Raw genomic sequence first — 18,048 nt, 5'->3', positions numbered from 1 at the left:
CTCTGACGACAGCTAGCAAGCTGGGCTGTGAATCGAAATCGCCTGAAGGGGGTGCTAGACACACAGCAGCCCACATCTCATCCACAGAATCTGGGGTGGGGTCTAGAAATCTATATTTTTAAAGAGCACCACCCTTGGGCACTCCTTCCCCCAAGACACACACCCTTGCCTGGCAGTGACTGAAATCTAAGATAGGCTTTATTTCCAAGGCAGCCCGAGTTTACACTTGCTCAGTTTACACTTGCCTTTCAGTCTACATGGCTCTATGGCTTTTCCTTCCTTCATGGGGAACTTCCAAACTGCATTTCTATAACCTTTCTACTTCTTTCCAGCTGGAAACCCTGGAATCAGATTGGTCCCCAATTCCTACATATTTCCTTCCAAATTTCCTCAGCACAGCCCCTTGACCTAGTACCCCACCCCCCTCCCAGCCTAGATTGTTACAAGAGTTACTAGGTCTTTCTACTAACCCAAAGTCTCCCAAACTTCAAGCATTCACCTGCCTCCTTTACAATTTTTTGGTCATATCTGCATACCACCTGTTGTATAATTTACCTAAGCATTTTCCTTAAATCAACATAAAAAAATCCCAAACATTTATTTTAAAAGAAAAGTTTCTGGAATTGACAGTAGCAATGTAAATGGACAGGTGCATGCAAAAGTTTGCAGCAGCACTATTCACAAAAGACAAAACATGGAAACAACTCAAGTGTCCATTGACAGATGAATGGGTAAGGAAAATGGCCACACACTGGAACAGTATGCAGCCAGAACAAGGAATGAAGTTCTGACACATGCTACAACAGGGTTGAAACTTCAAGATGTTATGCTAAGTGAAAAAAGCCGGACATAAAATAACAAACATTGTATTAATATAATTCCACTTATATGAAGCACCTGGAGTAGTCGAATTCATAGAAACAAAAAGTAGAACGGTGGGGACTTGCCTAGCAGTCCAGTGGTTAAGAATCCACCTTGCAAGGCAAGGGGTACAGGTTCAATCCCTGGTTGAGGAACTAAGATCTGACATACAAAGAAACTAAGCCCATGGGCATCAACTATGGAATTCGAGTGCTTTGGAGCCTGTATGCCGCAACTAGAGACTCCATGTTCTGCATTCCCTGCGTGCCACAACTAAGACTCAACACGGACAAATAAATATTTATTTTAAAAAACATAGAAGGGTGGTTACCAGGGGCTGGGGGCAAGGGGAGAATGGGGAGTTAGAGCTTAACGGGGACAGAGTTTCAGTTTGGCCCATGAAAAAGTTTGGGAGATGGATGGTGGTGATGGCGGCACAACATTATGAATGCGCTTTATGCCACTGAACCGTACACTTCAAAATGATTTTCTTGGTAAATTTTATGTTTAAAAAAGAAGAAAACTTTCTATCGCTATCTTGCATGAAAAACAAAAAGCAAAACCACTATCTCACTTGCCATTGAAAACAAAACGCTATCAAATTAATGTCAGCTGTCCTTCCACTTTGTTACATTAGTATTAGACTGCTGCTAACACGCCTACTTAGGCTTCCCTGGTGTCTCAGATGGTAAAGAATCCACCTGCAATGCAGGAGACCTGGGTTGGGAAGATCCCCTGGAGGAGGACATGGCAACCCACTCCAGTATTCTTGCCTGGAGAATCCCCATGGACAGAGGAGCCTGTCAGGCTATAGTCCATGGGATCACAAAGAATCGGACACGACTGAGCAACTAAGCACAGCACAGCAACGTGCCTACTCACAAAAAAGGAGGATTAAAAGAGAAACAGAAAAGCTCCGATGTCTTTCCTTTGAGAACCAGTGTCAGTCAAGATCTCTCTTGAGAATTGTCTTTGGACCACGGATCACCTGCGGATTCCCTGGTGGTTCAGCGGTAAAGAATCTGCCTGCCAATACAGGAGACACAGGTTTGATCCCCAAGCTGGGAAGATCCCCTGGAGAAGGAAATGGCAACCCACTCCAGTATTCTTGACTGGGAAATCCCAGGGACAGAGGAGCCTGGTGGGCTACAGTCCATGGGGTCGCAAAAGAGTCGGACATGACTTAGTGAGTAAACAACAATGGATCACGTATGTGTCAAAGCCTGTGGAGACACAGGGGGTGTGAGCTCATGATGACCGCTCAGATCTCTCTATACAATTCTGCTAGAATCTGTGAGGGTTACACCAGGCACATGTGTATTCAAAGTGCTCTTGTGCAAGGCAGGAAATCATCAGGAAAGCACTTATATCTTATCCATCTTGTAGATACTTCTTGGAAGAGGAAGTCACTTACCCAGGGGGACTGATGCCAAGTCTGAAATCCAAGTCTGTGAGCTTCACCCTCTTCCTCAGGCCACCCGATCACCCAAGACTGACCCCTGGCCTTGGAGCAGGGCCCCTGTGCTAACTTTCTGATTCTATTCTTCTCAAGGTACTAGATGCCAGGTCCCTGCCATCAGATTTTGCTGTATCAAAAAGCCTCCCTCTGACTATCCAGGCTGCGCCCTGCATTTGTGGAGGCTCACGCCTTTGCCCAGGTACTGGATGGGCTCTCAGAGGACCTGGATTCAGATTCTGAATCTGCTAACTACTTGGCCACGGGGTCTTTGACAAAACTCCTTGGGAAGTCCCTAGAGGTTTGTAACATGGAGAAAGTACAGCGGTTGGACCACATCAGTGCCTTTCAACATATGTGTGACCTCTGGACCCCTGAGACAGGAGACACACACACACACCACACACACACACACACACACCACACACACCATATGACCCCTGGACCCCTGAGATAGGAGACACCCCCCCCACACACAGACACCCACACACATACCCACTGAGATAGGAGACACACACACACCCCCACCCCCCCCCCCCCCCCCCACCCACCCACACACACATACCCATAGCCGGTTCACCTGCTATTGGCAGCCCCAGCCAATGGGATCTGGGGGCGTGGCCTAGGAACCCGCCCCCTAAACCTCTTCCCCGGCTGGCCCGCTCCGCCCTCCTCCGGCGGGTGATTCCCACGTGTGGGAAGCCTCGAGCCCCTGGCTCAGTTGTCTTTGAGGACCCTTCCCTCCATATTCTGGGACCTTGGAGACCAGGTCCTTGCCTAAGGCAGACTGGGATTTAGAAAGTGGGTTTCTGGGGTCTCATCTTCTCTTCCTTCATCTCCACCGGCCCTCAAGCAAGAAGCACTAATTTCTTTAGCCTTCTGACTGGCTGGGAATGGCATTTCTTTGGGAGGAGCGGGGACGGGGAGAGCGGAGAGGCATATCAGTGTAAGACTTTTTGCCAAATTTAGGAACACCTGGCTGCAACTGGAGGTGGGGCACTTCAATCGCCTTCCATGTGTCACCTAGGGTGGAGAGAGAGGCTGCCGGACACAAGGGCAAACCGCCGGTATTAAGGGTCCCAGACAGAGCTAGGCGTGGTGGGAGCCCCGCCCCAATCCCTCTCTTGGGGGATTAGTTTCCCTTAGTTTCTCGCCTTAGAAGACATGGCTTAGGACACCAACTTGCCATAGATGCCAACGATCAAGCACAGTCCGGGAATGCCCCTGCCCCCGAGGATGCTAAAAGAGAAGTGAGGATCCCTCCAAATCGCTGGTTAAAGGTCTCCTCATAGACCCCCGCTACCCCCCAGCACTGGGGACCCCACTAATAGGACCGGGTACCCAGATTCCAGAGTCAGAGTGGGAAAGTGACTCAAGAGGGAAACTGAGGCTCAGACAAATGCAGCCCGGGTCCTAGGTCTCAGGGTGGAAGGGAAGCCTGTGATTCCCTCCGCGCGCCCCCGCGAGCATCTTCAGATTCCAGTACGCTCAGCCAGTGTGGCTACCCAGCGTCTGGCCGCGCCGCTAGCCTGCTCTGCGCGCCTCTTCTCGTCCCCGTGTCTCTGCAGACGCTGCCCTTCCCGCCGGCTCTCCCCGCCGCCGCTCCTGGGCCACAGTAAGCTGGGCAAAGCAGCCCAGCTCCGGGGTCTCCACTCCCATTTCCTGCGTGGAATCCTTCCAGGGATGCTGGAGACGAGGGGTTTTCTGGGTGTTCACTCTGCACGTTTACAGTCCCCCGGCTTCCAGCCTTGCTGTGTGACCACGGGCAAGTAGCTACCAGTCTCTGAACTCTATTCCCAGCCCCACCTCGGGGGCAGCAGAGGGGCCTTGGGTTACCTGCCGCTGTTTCCCGGGACTCCTGCGAGCGCTGCCTTCTGCTTCTCCCTCCTGCCAGCTCTGGGGTTGAACCAGGGCGGGGACTGGCAGTTGCCGGGCCACCTCCCTTCCACCCCTTCGGGGGGCCCCCGCCCCCCGCTGTGGTTGCCTTTTTTTTTTTTTTTTCTCTTTCACTTTCTCTCTGCCCCACAGGGCTTGAGCCACCCAAGCTGGGGAGTAAGCAGACTCCCAAGCCGCCCCCTGCTGCACCCACCACGTGCTTTCTCAGAAGCGCCTAGTCTGCCACCCACTGGAGCTCCAATCAGCCCCTAAAAATAGCCAGTGCTCGCTTGCCTGGAGGTAGCCTGCCCTTAGGCATTTGAAACACAAGCCCTAATTAGCAGGAAGCTGGCCTTCCCTTTCTCTCCACTTCAGCCCCCACCTTGAAACTGACAAGCCATCCCTGCCAGGCACAGGCACTTGCTAGCTCAGCCACTCACTCCGGAGAAGCCGGCTGCCCTGGGAGGCGGAGAAAATCCCTCAGGTAAACTCAGCCCCGGCAACCTTGATTCCCCACCCCATCACCACCACACACCTCCTGACAGCTTTCTTCCCTCCCTTCTTCTTCCACAGGTCCTGCACCCCCGCTCCTCCACCCTGAGGCCTTGGAGAGGTCACTTCCCTTCCCAGGCTTGGATTTCCTCATCTGGAATTGAGAGGGGAGCCTTCAAGGTAACTTCTGACCTCTCTCTCTCCTTAGAAAACTCTCCCTGCCCAAGCTCCCGCGGCTACCATCAGAGCCAGCAAACGTCATCAGTCTGCAGGTTCAGAGGAAGCCGGGCATTTATTTCAGCAGCGTCTGACCAAAGATGCCTCATACTCTCAACCACACAACAAAGGCAACACCAATAATATTGGGTTCCTGTGTGGATCTTCAGATATTAAAATAAACTGGGTGCTGTGCTAGAACCTTGGATTGCTCACCTTGGTCTTGGAATAAAAGTTTCCCCCAATCCCATTTAACAGCCCAGAAAACAGCCCAGACTCAGTGTAGGCTGGGGACCCTGTGTCACTTGACAGCCAGCCAGGCAGCGCAGCTGGGGTTCAAACCTGCGTGCTGCTTTCAGAGCTGATACCAGATGTCTGTACTTTGTTGTCTCTCACCATCTGTCCCCTGTCCCCCACTTATTCCACAAAGAGCCAGTTGGAAATGGGGGAGAGGGTAGCATTGGGCCAGGTGCCTGGCTACTGCCCACCAGGCTCATCGTCTAGACTAATGGGCTGACTCTGGCTTTGGTGTCCCTGCTTCCTGGGGATGGGGTGGGTCTGGCAGGGGTTCCACCCTTCAAGGGCACCCCTCAGTGTTTACCTGGAAGAGAGAGGACCTTGCGGTTGGCAGAGCCTGGCCATCAACACTGAGAGCTAACGACACGCCCCCTGGAAGTCAGCCCTCTAGTACCCTTCAGGCTGATCAAGTCCTCTTACATTCCAGACACCTGAGTGAAACTGCAGGTCCCTCAGTGGAAGGACATGGCAAACCACCTCTCTTCTTCCAAAAGCCCCAGCAGGCCAAAGGCCCCCTCCCACCATCCTCACCCACCTAGTTCAGAGCAGTGTCTCCGTTTATTTGGGATGGCTGGACGTCACCCTAAATTAAGAGATGTTCTCAGCCCCAACATCCCCCACCCGCCTTTTTACCTTGGGGCTCTGGCAAGTAGGACCCGGCAGGGCGTCGAGCCAGGCAACGCATGGTGTGGGAAACACAGGGAGGCAGCAACTTCCGGACTCTGGCAGCCCCTCCTGGTGCCCTCAGCCTGCCCAGCGATGTCTTCAGGTGCCCAATTCAGGAGCAGGCAGCCTCATCTCTGGCCAGTCTCCCTATACCTGGTCAGGAGCCCGCCAAGACTAAGCAAACATGCAAAAGAAGCAAGTAAGGGACCAGCAGAAAATTCTCGCCTTACCAGGTGATCAGCGCTGCCAGATTTCTCTTACTAGGCATGCTCTAATTTGCCCACGCTCCCTTAAACACTCCCTGTGCCTGATGTTAATTTCGGTTCCTTGTTGTGTACCAAATGGGGTGATGACCAGGAAAGATAGTGAGTTGACTGTTGGAGTGTCTTCAACACACTGACATTCTGAAACGGTGTTGACAACGGTGGAACCACGCTGGTGCCAGTTGCCAATATATGCTGTCTTCTGTAGAGTGGGGCTAGGGCTAGAGCCTCACAGATGCCTGAAGACAAGCTGAAAGCCCCTGCTGAGTTCTGCAGACTCCCTGTATTCCATTGGCATCCCCCACCCCACCCACACAACAAACTGCCCTGAATTTCCCCAGAGAAAGAGTCCTCCACTCATTATTCTTATTCTAAGACATTGGATTAAAATATAAATTACATATTAGAATGTGTTACCCCAAATATAATATACTTAGACACACATAGTTTGGGGTACCAGATAAATGCAGCAGAGAGACTGTCACAGGAGAAAGTTAGTGCCTTTTCAAGGTTCTGCCCAGGCTTCTGGAAGCCTCCAGAAGAAAGTCTCAGTTTGGGGGCTAATGAACTTTTAATGCCTCTTCTAATGCATTATCAACCCATCTCCCAGAGAGCAGCCCCCCAGCTGCAAGCCGTCAGTAGACAGCAGTGTCTGGCCAGAATGCGATGACAATACTCTGCCCTCCTGTTTCATAGTTACCTTCTGTGTGTGGCATTCTTTTTCATTTATGTTGGACATAAACTTTCCTTGGGAAATAAAATTGAATGAAAAATGCGAGTAGTTTGAAAACAACCGAAAAACTCAAACCTCTCAAGCTAATAGTAGTGTGTGTGTGTGCTAAGTCGCTTCAGTCATGTCCAACTCTGTGCGACCCCATGGACTGTAGCCCCCCAGGCTCCTCTGTCCATGGGATTCTCCAGGCAAGAAGACTGGAGTGGGTTGCCCTGCCCTCCTCCAGGGGATCTTCCTGACCCCAGGATCGAACATGCGTCGCTTATGTCTCCTGCCCGTTGGCAGGTGTGTTCTTCACCGCTAGCACCACGTGGGAAGCCCAACAGTAGTGCAGAGGGTACAGAACAATTATGAGGTTGGTACCGAAATGAATGACGTTTTGGAAACAATGACTTCGGTGCCTCAAGCATTTTTATGGAAAGAACGCTGAATTGGGAATTTGCAGCCCTGTGGTCCAAACCGCACGGTTGCTAGCCGATGGGTCACCTCGGACCCATCACTTCCGTTGTGTGGGCCTCAGTTTCTCTGTGTATGAAGCAAGGGCAATGATGTGTATATTTGTATAGTGATTATTTTCGAGGCAGTTTCTGCTTTCAGAAGTTCCAGGAGGGGAAGTAGGCAGACACGTGAGCCTGCTGAGAGTCAGTGTGAAACAGTCTTGTTCTGTTAGGCTAATAAAACAGACACGATGAGTATTAGACATCCCAAGAAGTTTCAGCTTCCCATGGCCTGGCACACCTGGCCATTCCATGAGGACACCTTCTGTCCTCAGAGGGAGCCAGCCCTGAGGGCTGTGGCTACGGCAGCTCTGACCAGCTTCGTGGCCGGGCCAAGCTTGGAATGAGAGTCCCCTGGGCCTGGTGTGCGCCTGTATGGATGCTGTCATTTCTCACCTGGACTACCTGCCACCTGGTCTCTCTGTGTCCTTCTTCACCCGCCCCCACCCCAGACCCATGCTCTATAAGACCTGAAGCTGATCACGCCTGTGTCCGCACAGGTTTCTGAGCCGGGAGGGTGACCCGTGCCAGCCTGTGTTTTGACTGATGGCAGATGCCATCGATTGGCACCAGGAGAGCCTCGAGTACGGAGCCAGGAGAGGAGTGCCACGGAGCTTTGCCAGGTGCTGAGGGGGGTCCGAATTCTAGCAGAGGCAGTGGAGATGAGGAGATGCGGCACTGAGGTGAAGTGACAAGCCTCCAGGACTGAGTGGACAGGCCTAGGAAGGGGCCGAAGGGTTAAGCCGACGACAGGATCTCTCCCTATTAGATCATCTAGCATTCCTGCTGAAGCTCCTCTTCAAAACTCCCCCAGAGGCAGTGACCACTCATTCTCTTGAGCCCAGGATAAAACCAATTCCAGCTTGACCAGGGGAGCCCTCTCAGTACTTGCCCCAGGCACCCGAATTTCTTTGTCTCAAGTCAGAATTCAGCATGACAAAGCTACAGGCAGAAGCCCTGTTCAAGGTACCAGTCTGGGGTCCCCAGCCAAGCAGAGGAGAGGAGATGAGGCGACTTGATCTTGCAGGTAGGATTAGCATCCCAGAGAGCTTGCCATCCCCTGCGGCAATCTCTCCAAACAGATCTCGCTCAGTCCTACCTGCTTCAGTTCAGTTCAGCTCAGTTCAGTCACTCAGTCGTGTCTGACTCTTTCTGACCCCATGAATCGCAGCACGCCAGGCCTCCTTGTCCATCACCAACTCCTGGAGTTCACTCAAACTCGTGTCCATTGAGTCGGTGATGCCATCCAGCCATCTCATCCTCTGTCGTCCCCTTCTCCTCCTGTCCTCAATCCCTCCCAGCATCAGTGTCTTTTCTAATGAGTCAACTCTTCGCATGAGGTGGCCAAAGTATTGGAGTTTCAGCTTATCTCTGCTCAAGCAGAGTCCCCATCCCACCCCTCATAGGACCACCCTCCTGCCTCCTCCTGTCAGACTGCATTTTAGTCATCCTTCAAGGCCCGCCCGCTGTTGTCAGCCTTCCAGCTAACAATAACCTTCTGCTTTCCTCTTTTTAGCAAACTTGCAACCATGGATTTGGCAATACATCATGAACTTCCTATTTCGTGAGTATGGCCCCCGCTGCCTCTGACGAAGTCATAAAGTCCTTAATGTCTGTCTTAATGTGTTTGACTTTCTTTTTGAAAAGAACGCCAAGATTGGTTGAGTGAATGGTTGGTGTTTAAATTTGATTAAGGCAGACAACCTCTAAATGGATGGAGAGTTCTCCTGTACTAAGTTGTAAGTATCTTTTCTCACCCTTGTTGGTGACCTGCCTCATTTCTAGCAGATGCTAAATAAATGCTTAAGGGAGAGGGAAGTAAGGAGGTGAGAAAGCAAGGAAGAGAGATCAGACAAGAGGCGGGGGAGTAGAGAGAAAAAAACTAATATGTAGGCAAATTAGATCAAACCAGTCAATCCTAAAGGAAATCAATTCTGATTTGGAAGGACTGATGTTGAAGCTGAAGCTCTAATCCTTTGGCCGCCTGATACAAAGAACCAACTCATTAGAAAAGACCCTGATGCTGGGAAAGACTGAAGGCAGGAGGAGAAGGGGACAACAGAGGATGAGATGGTTGGATGGCATCACTGCTGGATGGACATGAGTTTGAGCAAACTCAGGGAGGTAGTGAAGCCTGGCGTGCTACAGTCCATGGGTCACAAAGAGTTGGACAGAACTTAGCGACTGAACAACATCAAGTCAAATTAGACAGGTCGGAAGGTATCTGAGAACATAGGCCTGTTCGTGGGTAAATGTACAAGTGGATTAGTTGGTAAGAAGGTGGGTGAATTGACTGATACATAAATATTTGGGCAGTCAGAGAAATGAAATATTGATAAGCCGATAGACTTAGATAGTAGATGTAAGTTGATCAATTGATTAGTAGATTGTAGTATGGTTGGGGCTTCCCGGGTAGCGCTGGTGGTAAGGAACCCACCTGCTTACAAGAGGGTTTGGTCCCTGGGTTGGGAAGACTCCCAGGAGGAGGGCATGGCAACTCACTCCAGTATTCTTGCCTGGAGAATCCCGTGGACAGAGGAGCCTGACAGTCCAGAGGGTTGCAAAGAGTCAGACAAGACTGAAGCAACTGAGCACTCACAGTAGGCAGTTGGGTAGACCGGGTAAGTTTGAGAGCAGGCAGCGGAAGAGACCAATAATTGGATGTAAGGACACAGGTGAGCTGCTCAAGGGAACAAAGAACAAAACAGTCCCTGGCTGAGTCAGGTGCCAGACGGGGAGCCGAGCCGAGCATAGCACAGGCCCCTGGTCAACCCCGGGAAAACCCATGGGGACTTGCCAACTTCCGGTTGCAGGTGTTTCTGCTTCTGCGGCTCATGTGGGTGAAGGTGAAGGAAGTCTGACTGGCTGGGAAGCCACTCAAGGTGAAAACCAAGTGGTCCTTGCCAACACATCTCCTTCCAGGAGTCAGCGGAGACTCGCCTACCAGGGGTCAGAGCAGGAACGGGTTTGGGGAGGAAAAAGGGGTAGAAAGAAGGGACGGTGCAGCCTTCCTCCTCTCTGTGTCTTGGCTCAGGTGACTCTCATCCTAAGGACCAAATTGGGAAGGAAGTGACAGGAAGAGCTTAGCAATCTGAGGTATGTCCCTCCCTTTCCAATAGATCAGGCAACATCCTAGAAGGAGGCTTTGTTCTGTGTTTCCTAGAACAGAGTTCTCATGGGCAAAACTACCACGCTGTGAAAACACAGAGCGACAGAACAATGAAGGAAAGCCAAAGGCAACAGAAAGATGTAAAGCCATGGCAGGGGAGTCCCACGGCCTCTGAAAAGGCTCGCCCCAAGAGCACCACTGCGCCTCCACCCACAAACCTGAGGCCAGCTGGGTCTGACCTTGCCACCGGTCATCCCTGCATTCACCTCAAGTCTGTGGTTGCCCCGAATGCCACCCCGGAGGCTGACGAGTCAGAACGAGCTTTCCTCCTGGCAGCACTGCGTGTGTTTTGGATGACATCACTGAATTCTTGGAATAGCTACTCTGAATGCTAGCATCATCTGCATTTTACAGATGGGGAAACCGAGGGATCCCAGGAAGGGACCGGCATCATAGCCCTTGGAATCAGGGAGTCACAGCTCGCACCGAGGCTGGCTGAAGCCACAGTATATGTGCTTAACCAACGGCAATGGCACCCCACTCCAGTATACTCTTGCCTGGAAAATCCCATGGACGGAGGAGCCTGGTGGGCTGCAGTCCATGGGGTCGCTAGGAGTCGGACACGACTGAGCGACTTCACTTTCAATTTTCACTTTCACGCATTGGAGAAGGAAATGGCAACCCACTCCAGTGTTCTTGCCTGGAGAATCCCAGGGACAGGGGAGCCTGGTGGGCTGCCGTCTATGGGGTCGCACAGAGTCGGACACAACTGAAGCGACTTAGCAGCAGTAGCAGCAGCAACGTGCCAGCTTGAGGGTGGGAGTCATGTTAACTCTCAGATGCGCATAGTGGCCACACACTCAGCACTGGAGTAGGTGTCTAGATGTGATGTGGAGCCCCCAAAGAGACTGCAGACTCAACTCCCTGGTTTATCCTCCCCCCAGTCCAACACAGGAGATGTAAGACATGCAGGTTCAATTCCTGGGTCAGGAAGATCCCCTGCAGAAGGAAATGGCAACCCACTCCAGTATTCTTGCCTGGGATAGTTCCTCCAGTATAGAGGAGCCTGGTAGGCTCATGTGGGTCCATGGCAAAAGAGTCAGACACAACTGAAGTGACTAACCATGCATGCCTGAGCAATTGAGCACAGCACAATGTGTATGTGTCCGACATTCCTAGAGTTATCTATCTAATGCCAAGCGCTTCCTGGGATAGTTTCTCAGAAACCATCTCACTGAACCCTTGCTATGACCCTGGGAGGTTTATATCATCACTCCCATTTTAGTGATGAAAAAACTGAGCATCAGACTGTTTCAGGCATGTGGCCGAGGTTACACAATTTGTAAGCAGCAGGGCATGGCTGCAGGACTAGAGCTGTTCAGCTTCCAGCCTAGTTCTCCCTCCATCACTGCCATGCTAAGTCTCTCTTCTCTGGCCCGTGATTGTCCTCCAGGGGTTGTCACTCACTGTCCCCAGTCAGGTAGCTGAGTTCTGTCCAGACTCTTGGGCCTCCACTGAGCTTGCTGGGGGCTGGATGCACACGTGCTTTTCTGTGCAGCAGAGTCAACCCCCAAAGCGGGCTTCCTGCACAACTGCAGCTGAAGCATTATCATATCCAAAGGTGACTTCTGAATCATCAGGCTGGTTTCAGTTTGAAGACGGTCAGCCTGCTTCGGGTAGACTTACGGTATCCCTTTGGGTTATTCAAAAGAGGCAGCCAACCAGAAAGTGCAACGAGTGATCTGGGCCCATGAGATCTAATAGCCACCCCTCCCCAGGCCATGATCAAGGCGACCATTCACCTCCCTGTGCCTCAGAGTACTCATCTGTGGAGTGAGAGTAATGGTAAACATGAGCCATCCACACACTCATCCATCTCCCCATCCACCCATCACCCAGCCATCTATGCACCTACCCATCAACCATTCTCCTATCCTTCCCACCTACCCACCCACCCACCCCCCATCCATCCACCTAACCACCTACCCATCAACCATTCACCTATGCCCCCACCCACCTACGCACACCCCCCATCCACTCATCACCCAGCCACCTACCCACCTACCCTCCCATCACCCACCCACCTATCCACTTCCTTACCCACCCACCCATCCATCATCCATCCCATCCATCTACCTACCTATCAACCATTCACCTGTGCCCCCACCCACCTACCCACACATCCCCCACCCACCCATCACCCAAACACCTACCCACCCACCACTTATCACCCATCCACCTATGCACCTACCCATCAACCATTCATCTACCCACCCACCCATCCACCCACCCATCTACCTACCATCCAGTAGTCTAATATTCAACAAACACACATTGCATACCTATCCTTTTCCAGGCATTATATTAAGTGTTCATGATACATCTGTGATAAAAGCGTAGACCCCTCCCCACAGGGTGCTTATTTTCCAGCGAGAGAGTCAGACAATAGGCAGCAAACAGAGGAACCTCCCTGGGGTCCGATGGTTAGGACTCTGTGCTCACATTGCCAAGGGCCCGGGTTCAGTCCCTGCTTGGAGAACTAAAATCCCCCAAGCTGTGCAGCTTGACTAAATAAATAATCAACAACAAACATTATACAAAAGTAAAGAGTATCGAAGGTAAACATGTCAGTGTGGGGAGTGGTACTCAGAGTGTGGAGGGAGAGTTGCAAATTTAAATAGGATGATCAGGGTAGGACTCCCTGAGAAGCTGATACTTGAGGAAAGAGCTAAAGGATTCAAGGAGGTTGGCCCAGAAGATATCTGGAGAAAAGAGTGTTCAGATGGAGGCAACAGCATGTGCAGAGGTCCTGTGGCAGGGAGTGTGCCCGCCTGTCCCAGGGACCCCAAGGGTACCAGCATGGCTGGAGAAGATAAGACGGCAGGAGTATAGGGTGGGAGCAGAGCAGGGATGAACCAGATTTTGAAGGACCTCATGGGAATCGTCCAGATTTAGCTTTCCTCTGAGTAACACGGGAAGCCGGTGCAGGGTTTAGGGCAGCGGAGGATGACGATCACGATAGGGTTATAGAGAGAGTTACAGAAACTTCATACTCTGATTTCTTTTTCTGAAGCCCTGTTTAACTCAAGTCAGTACCCTTTATTTATACAAACCACACACTTCTCCTCCCCCTCTTCTCCTTGTCCCTATCTCCGTGCCCCCTGGCTGCATCACTGCCCGTAGTCCTTACAGCTGGAGTCTCTCAGGCCTGGGAGGAGCTGGCCTGGAAGAGGGTAGCGGGGGAGAAACAAGGAAAGGAAGCAATTTATCCTTCCTTGTCTCCCAGGCTCCTGAAGACCGAACGGAGCTCAGTTCCCTTTCTAGAGTCACATGGCATCAGAAATAAATATATTACATCCCCTGGGAGGAAACGGAGTTTAATAACAGGAACCCGCCCTCGAAGCGAGAGGGAGGGGCAGAGGTGTGGGCAGCCAGCAGAGTGGAGGCTGCAGTTTGCAGGGAGTGTGTCAAGGAGAGAGGAAGGCCTTGAGACCCCTGAAGTTGGCATCTGCCCCTACATCAAGACTGCATAGGCTATGTGTGTTCTCTGCAGTTTCTTTCATCTGCATCTTACAGTTTTCAGAGTGCAGGTCTTTTGCCTCCTTCCATAGGTTTATTCCTGCGTATTTTACTCATTTTCATGCAATGGTAAACAGAACTGTTCCTTTCATTTCCCTTTCTGGTCTTTCATTGCAGAGAAATGCAACAGATTTCTGTGTGTTAATTCTGTAACCTGCAACTTTGTCGAATTCATTGATGAGCTCTAGTAGTTTTCTGGTAGCATCTTTAGGAGTGACATGTACACACTGTTGTATTTAAAATAGATAACGGACAAGGAAATCAACCCTGAATATTCCTTGGAAAGACACTGCTGAAGCTGAAGCTTCAATACTTTGGCCCCCTGATGCAAAGAGCAGACTCTTTGGAAAAGACCCTGATGCTGGGAAAGATTGAAGCAAAAGGAGAAAAGAGCGGCAGAGGATGAGATAGCGGCTAGATAGCATCGTTGACTCAATGGACATGGATTTGCGCAGATTCCGGGAGATAGTGGAGGACAGATGAGCCTGCTACAGTCCAAGGGGTCGCAAAGAGTCAGACACAACTTAACGACTGAATAGAAACAACAAGAAGAACAACCTACAAGGACCTACCATGTGCCGCAGGGAACTCTGCTCAATATTATGTAACAACCTAAATTGGAAAGGAATTTGAGAAAAGAGTAGATACATGCATATGTATCCCTGAGTCACTTTGCTGTATGCCTGAAGCTAACACAATATTGTAAAGCAACTATACTCCAATATAAAATAAAAAAGGTTTTAAAAAGACCCCATAAGTGGCTTGCACTCCCATTAAGAAATCAGGGAGGCCATTCAGGTGATAGAGATGTCTCAGCTCCCCGAGGGTCTTTTAGGAGGGGGAGAGTAAAAGATGTGTCTGAGGAACAGACAGAGATGGTCTGGGCGAGACTTCACCCAGGAAGACAGCCCACCCCCTTCTAAACATGTATCTTGGCATAAGAGTTGGAGAAATGCCTACATTTCCCTAGAGCCCATGGCAAAATCATCAAGCGGCTGTTTAGCCCTTAAGACCAGACTGAGCCACAAGTGTGTCTGCCTTCAAATCCAGCCTCAACACTTCCTGCTTGGGGACCGGAGTTGGTCACCTCTGGGGACTCTGTCTTTTCCTGTGTAACATAAGGCTGCTGCTGCTGCTAAGTCGCTTCAGTCATGTCCGACTCTGTGTGACCCCGTAGACGGCAGCCCACCAGGCTCCCCCATCCCTGGGATTCACCAGGCAAGAACACTGGAGTGGGTTGCCATTTCCTTCTCTGATGCATGAGATCATTAAAGGGTTAGGGTGGTTATGAGAAAACCCACTGGCTTCGGTGTGCCTGGCAAGCAACTAAATACTCAATAGATGTGAATTGTGATTATATCAAGTTGTAAGTTACTCCAAAACCATAAAAGGACCAAGGACTAGAATTTATGATATCAGCTCACAAAATTGGGAAAAGCACAGGTTTATGTAACAGAGGCTGAAAAGTAAGTGTCTCTAGGAAGAATGTTGTTAGTGGGAATTCCCTGGTGGTCCAGTGGTTAGGACTCCACGCTTCTGCAGCCAGGTTGTGGGGGGCGGCCTGGGTTTAACACACCTGGTTGGGGGAACTAAGATCCCTCAAGCTGCGTGGCATGTCCAAAAATAAAAATTAAGAAGACTGTTGTTTGCAACAAAGTGAGAACCTTCTTGCAAGTGGGAAAGAAGACCGAAAATGTTTGAGGAGCCAAGGATGCGAGTGGAAATAGTATGGCATACGCTTTTTTTCCTGCTTTAAGATGAGTCAGGAGTCAGCGGTACCCTTTAAAAATGAGACACTCCCTCCAACTTGGTTCCTCTTCTCTTTCTCTCTCTCTTTCTCCCTCTCTTTCTCTTTCTTCCTCCCTCTCTCTCTTCTTTCCTCCCATCCTTCCTCCCTTCTTCTGTCCTTCTGTCTACCTCCCTCTCTTTCTCTCCTGTCTCTCCTTCCCATTCTCTCCCTCCCTGTCTGTCTTTCAGTTTCCCTCTCTCTCTATGACCCGGATGCACACACAGGCATGTGCATACACTTGCACACACACACGCCCACACAAACATGCACCTGTGCTCACACACACATGTGCACACACGGCAATCTCTGCTCTCCAGCTCTTCAGCCCTTCCTCTCTGTGGCAACCTATGTCTTCATCTTTGAGACACACTGATTGTGCCAGCATCCGTCTTTCCCACTTGCAGGCAGTGGCTGATTTGTCCATTTGTGCCCTTCACCAGTGCCTTGCACGTGCCTAAGATACCCAGGCAGCTCAGAGAGCAAACCAGTGGGCATTTGGCTGTGTGCCTCCAGGACGGCTTACTTTTAAGCAGAGTGGAAAGCACACTGTTCCGCCAATGCTCTTGGCATCCCAGCCTGAGCTCTCTGAGCACTTGCTGCTCCTGTCAGCTCAACCAGAGACCCTGATTCCTATCCATTCTGCCTTCTCAGCTTGGGACAGAGATGAACATGAGGACCTCCCTTTCAGAGATTAGAGGGAAAAGCCCTGAGCTGCTGATAGCCAGGCATGGCTTCATGAGAAAAAAGGGATGGATGGCAACTTACCACCAGGGTCCTTGTAGCTGGGGTCCCTCTCGGCTGTGGGGGCCTGCAGCCCACTCCAGATCCACCCCAAGAGGGCCAAGTCTGGGTCTTCTTTCTCCAGCAGGGTCAAGGAGATCTTCCTGGCCAGAGCCTCATCATCAGACTCATGGAGCAGGGCATAGTGGTACTCCCTGGAGAGGAGCTCTTCTGCCAGCAGGTTGTCCAGAAGCGCCTGCACTTGGCTCGGCCGATGGCTAGAGAGTAACATCCGGACCTGAGTCAAGATGGTCTGGAAGTGATTCATGGTGGTGCTGAGATGCAGGGCAGCTCCCCTGGGCCAGCGCCTGGTATCTCTGCTCACCCGGCTTGTAGCATCCAAAACGTGAAGTGAAAATCAGAATGGGGGAACCTCTGCAGCTTATTCCTGCTGAGGAGGATTTCCTCATTTGCACGTTAGGCTGGGGTTGCCTGATGAATTGATGGAAGTGGGTTCTGGTCTTGATTTAGACCCATAGATACGTGCATACCATGCGTGTGCATATGCCAAAGAAGGTCACGGCTTTGTGGATTCCTTTAGACCCCATCCAGTATTTACTAAGAGGAACAAGGCTTGCCTCTTTGAGGACCTATAAGGTGATAGGCTTTCTCAGATGTTGCATCATAACAAGAAGGCACTGGCGCATAGCAATTAAGCAGTTGTGTTTGGAGCCAGTCTGCTGGGTTCAAATCCCCAATTACTTGATATTTGGCAAGTTACTTAGCCTCTCCTTGCCGCCATTTCTCCATCTGAAAACGTTACTGAGTCCAAGCTCACTCTGCTCATGGCAGGACAGGCCAGCAAATCCAAGAGGCGAGGTATTGAGGCAAGGAATGAATACGGCTTTATTCCTAAAGCCTGACCAAGAAGATGGCAGACTAACGACTCAAAATAACCATCTTGTCCCGGTCTGGATACCAGGTACTTTTATGTATCAGAGATAGCAGGGAGGTGAGGAAACAGAGTAGAGGCTATTTAATCTTATAAGTGTCTCCTAGAAGGGCAAGCCTCAGGCAGGGAGATGTGTTAATTTTTTCCTTCCTGCCATCTACAGGTGGACAGGGTTCTGAACAGAGGCATTTTAGTTTAACAGGCAGAGGGGCATGATTCTCTGAGGCAGGGCTTTATGTGTGATTATAATAACAAAAGCAGCCAAAGACACAGATCTTGCAGGGAAGAGTCAATTTTGACTCAAAATTGACTCTTCCCTGTTACAAAAACATGGAGTGATAATAATAGTATTTACATCTTAGAGTTGTAGGGAAGAGTAAGCAAGATAACGCCTAGAGAGTACCTACCGCATCACCCACAACTTGATAACAGTTCAATAAATTTGAATTCAATAAATATGAGCCATTATGATTATTGATTAATCATGCAAGTAGTTGTGTCACCTTGGGCTCAGCCTCATTAAACCTCAGTCCCTTCCTCTGA

At 50.6% G+C, this 18,048-nt stretch overlaps 1 protein-coding gene across 4 annotated transcripts in view; it reads right to left on the bottom strand.

Annotated features, from left to right (window-relative positions):
• CIITA (class II major histocompatibility complex transactivator) overlaps positions 1-16,929 on the bottom strand; it is a 55,734-nt gene extending 38,805 nt beyond the window's left edge. For 2 of the 4 annotated variants that reach the window (XM_040230360.1, XM_040230368.1), the window contains exon 1: positions 16,599-16,929. In XM_040230360.1, the coding sequence (XP_040086294.1) occupies positions 16,599-16,881 (283 nt within the window). In that variant the 5' untranslated portion in view covers positions 16,882-16,929. Of the gene's footprint in view, positions 1-4,153; positions 4,428-5,830; positions 6,001-16,598 lie in introns of those variants that run through there. The other 2 variants (XM_040230379.1, XM_040230389.1) reach the window with 2 other exon arrangements.
• Positions 16,930-18,048: the final 1,119 nt, after the last annotated feature.

The sequence above is a fragment of the Oryx dammah genome, unplaced genomic scaffold (genome assembly GCF_014754425.2).
Source record: "Oryx dammah isolate SB20612 unplaced genomic scaffold, SCBI_Odam_1.1 HiC_scaffold_2, whole genome shotgun sequence".
NCBI classification, from domain to species: domain Eukaryota; kingdom Metazoa; phylum Chordata; class Mammalia; order Artiodactyla; family Bovidae; genus Oryx; species Oryx dammah.
This window is presented reverse-complemented; position numbering and strand designations above follow the sequence as displayed.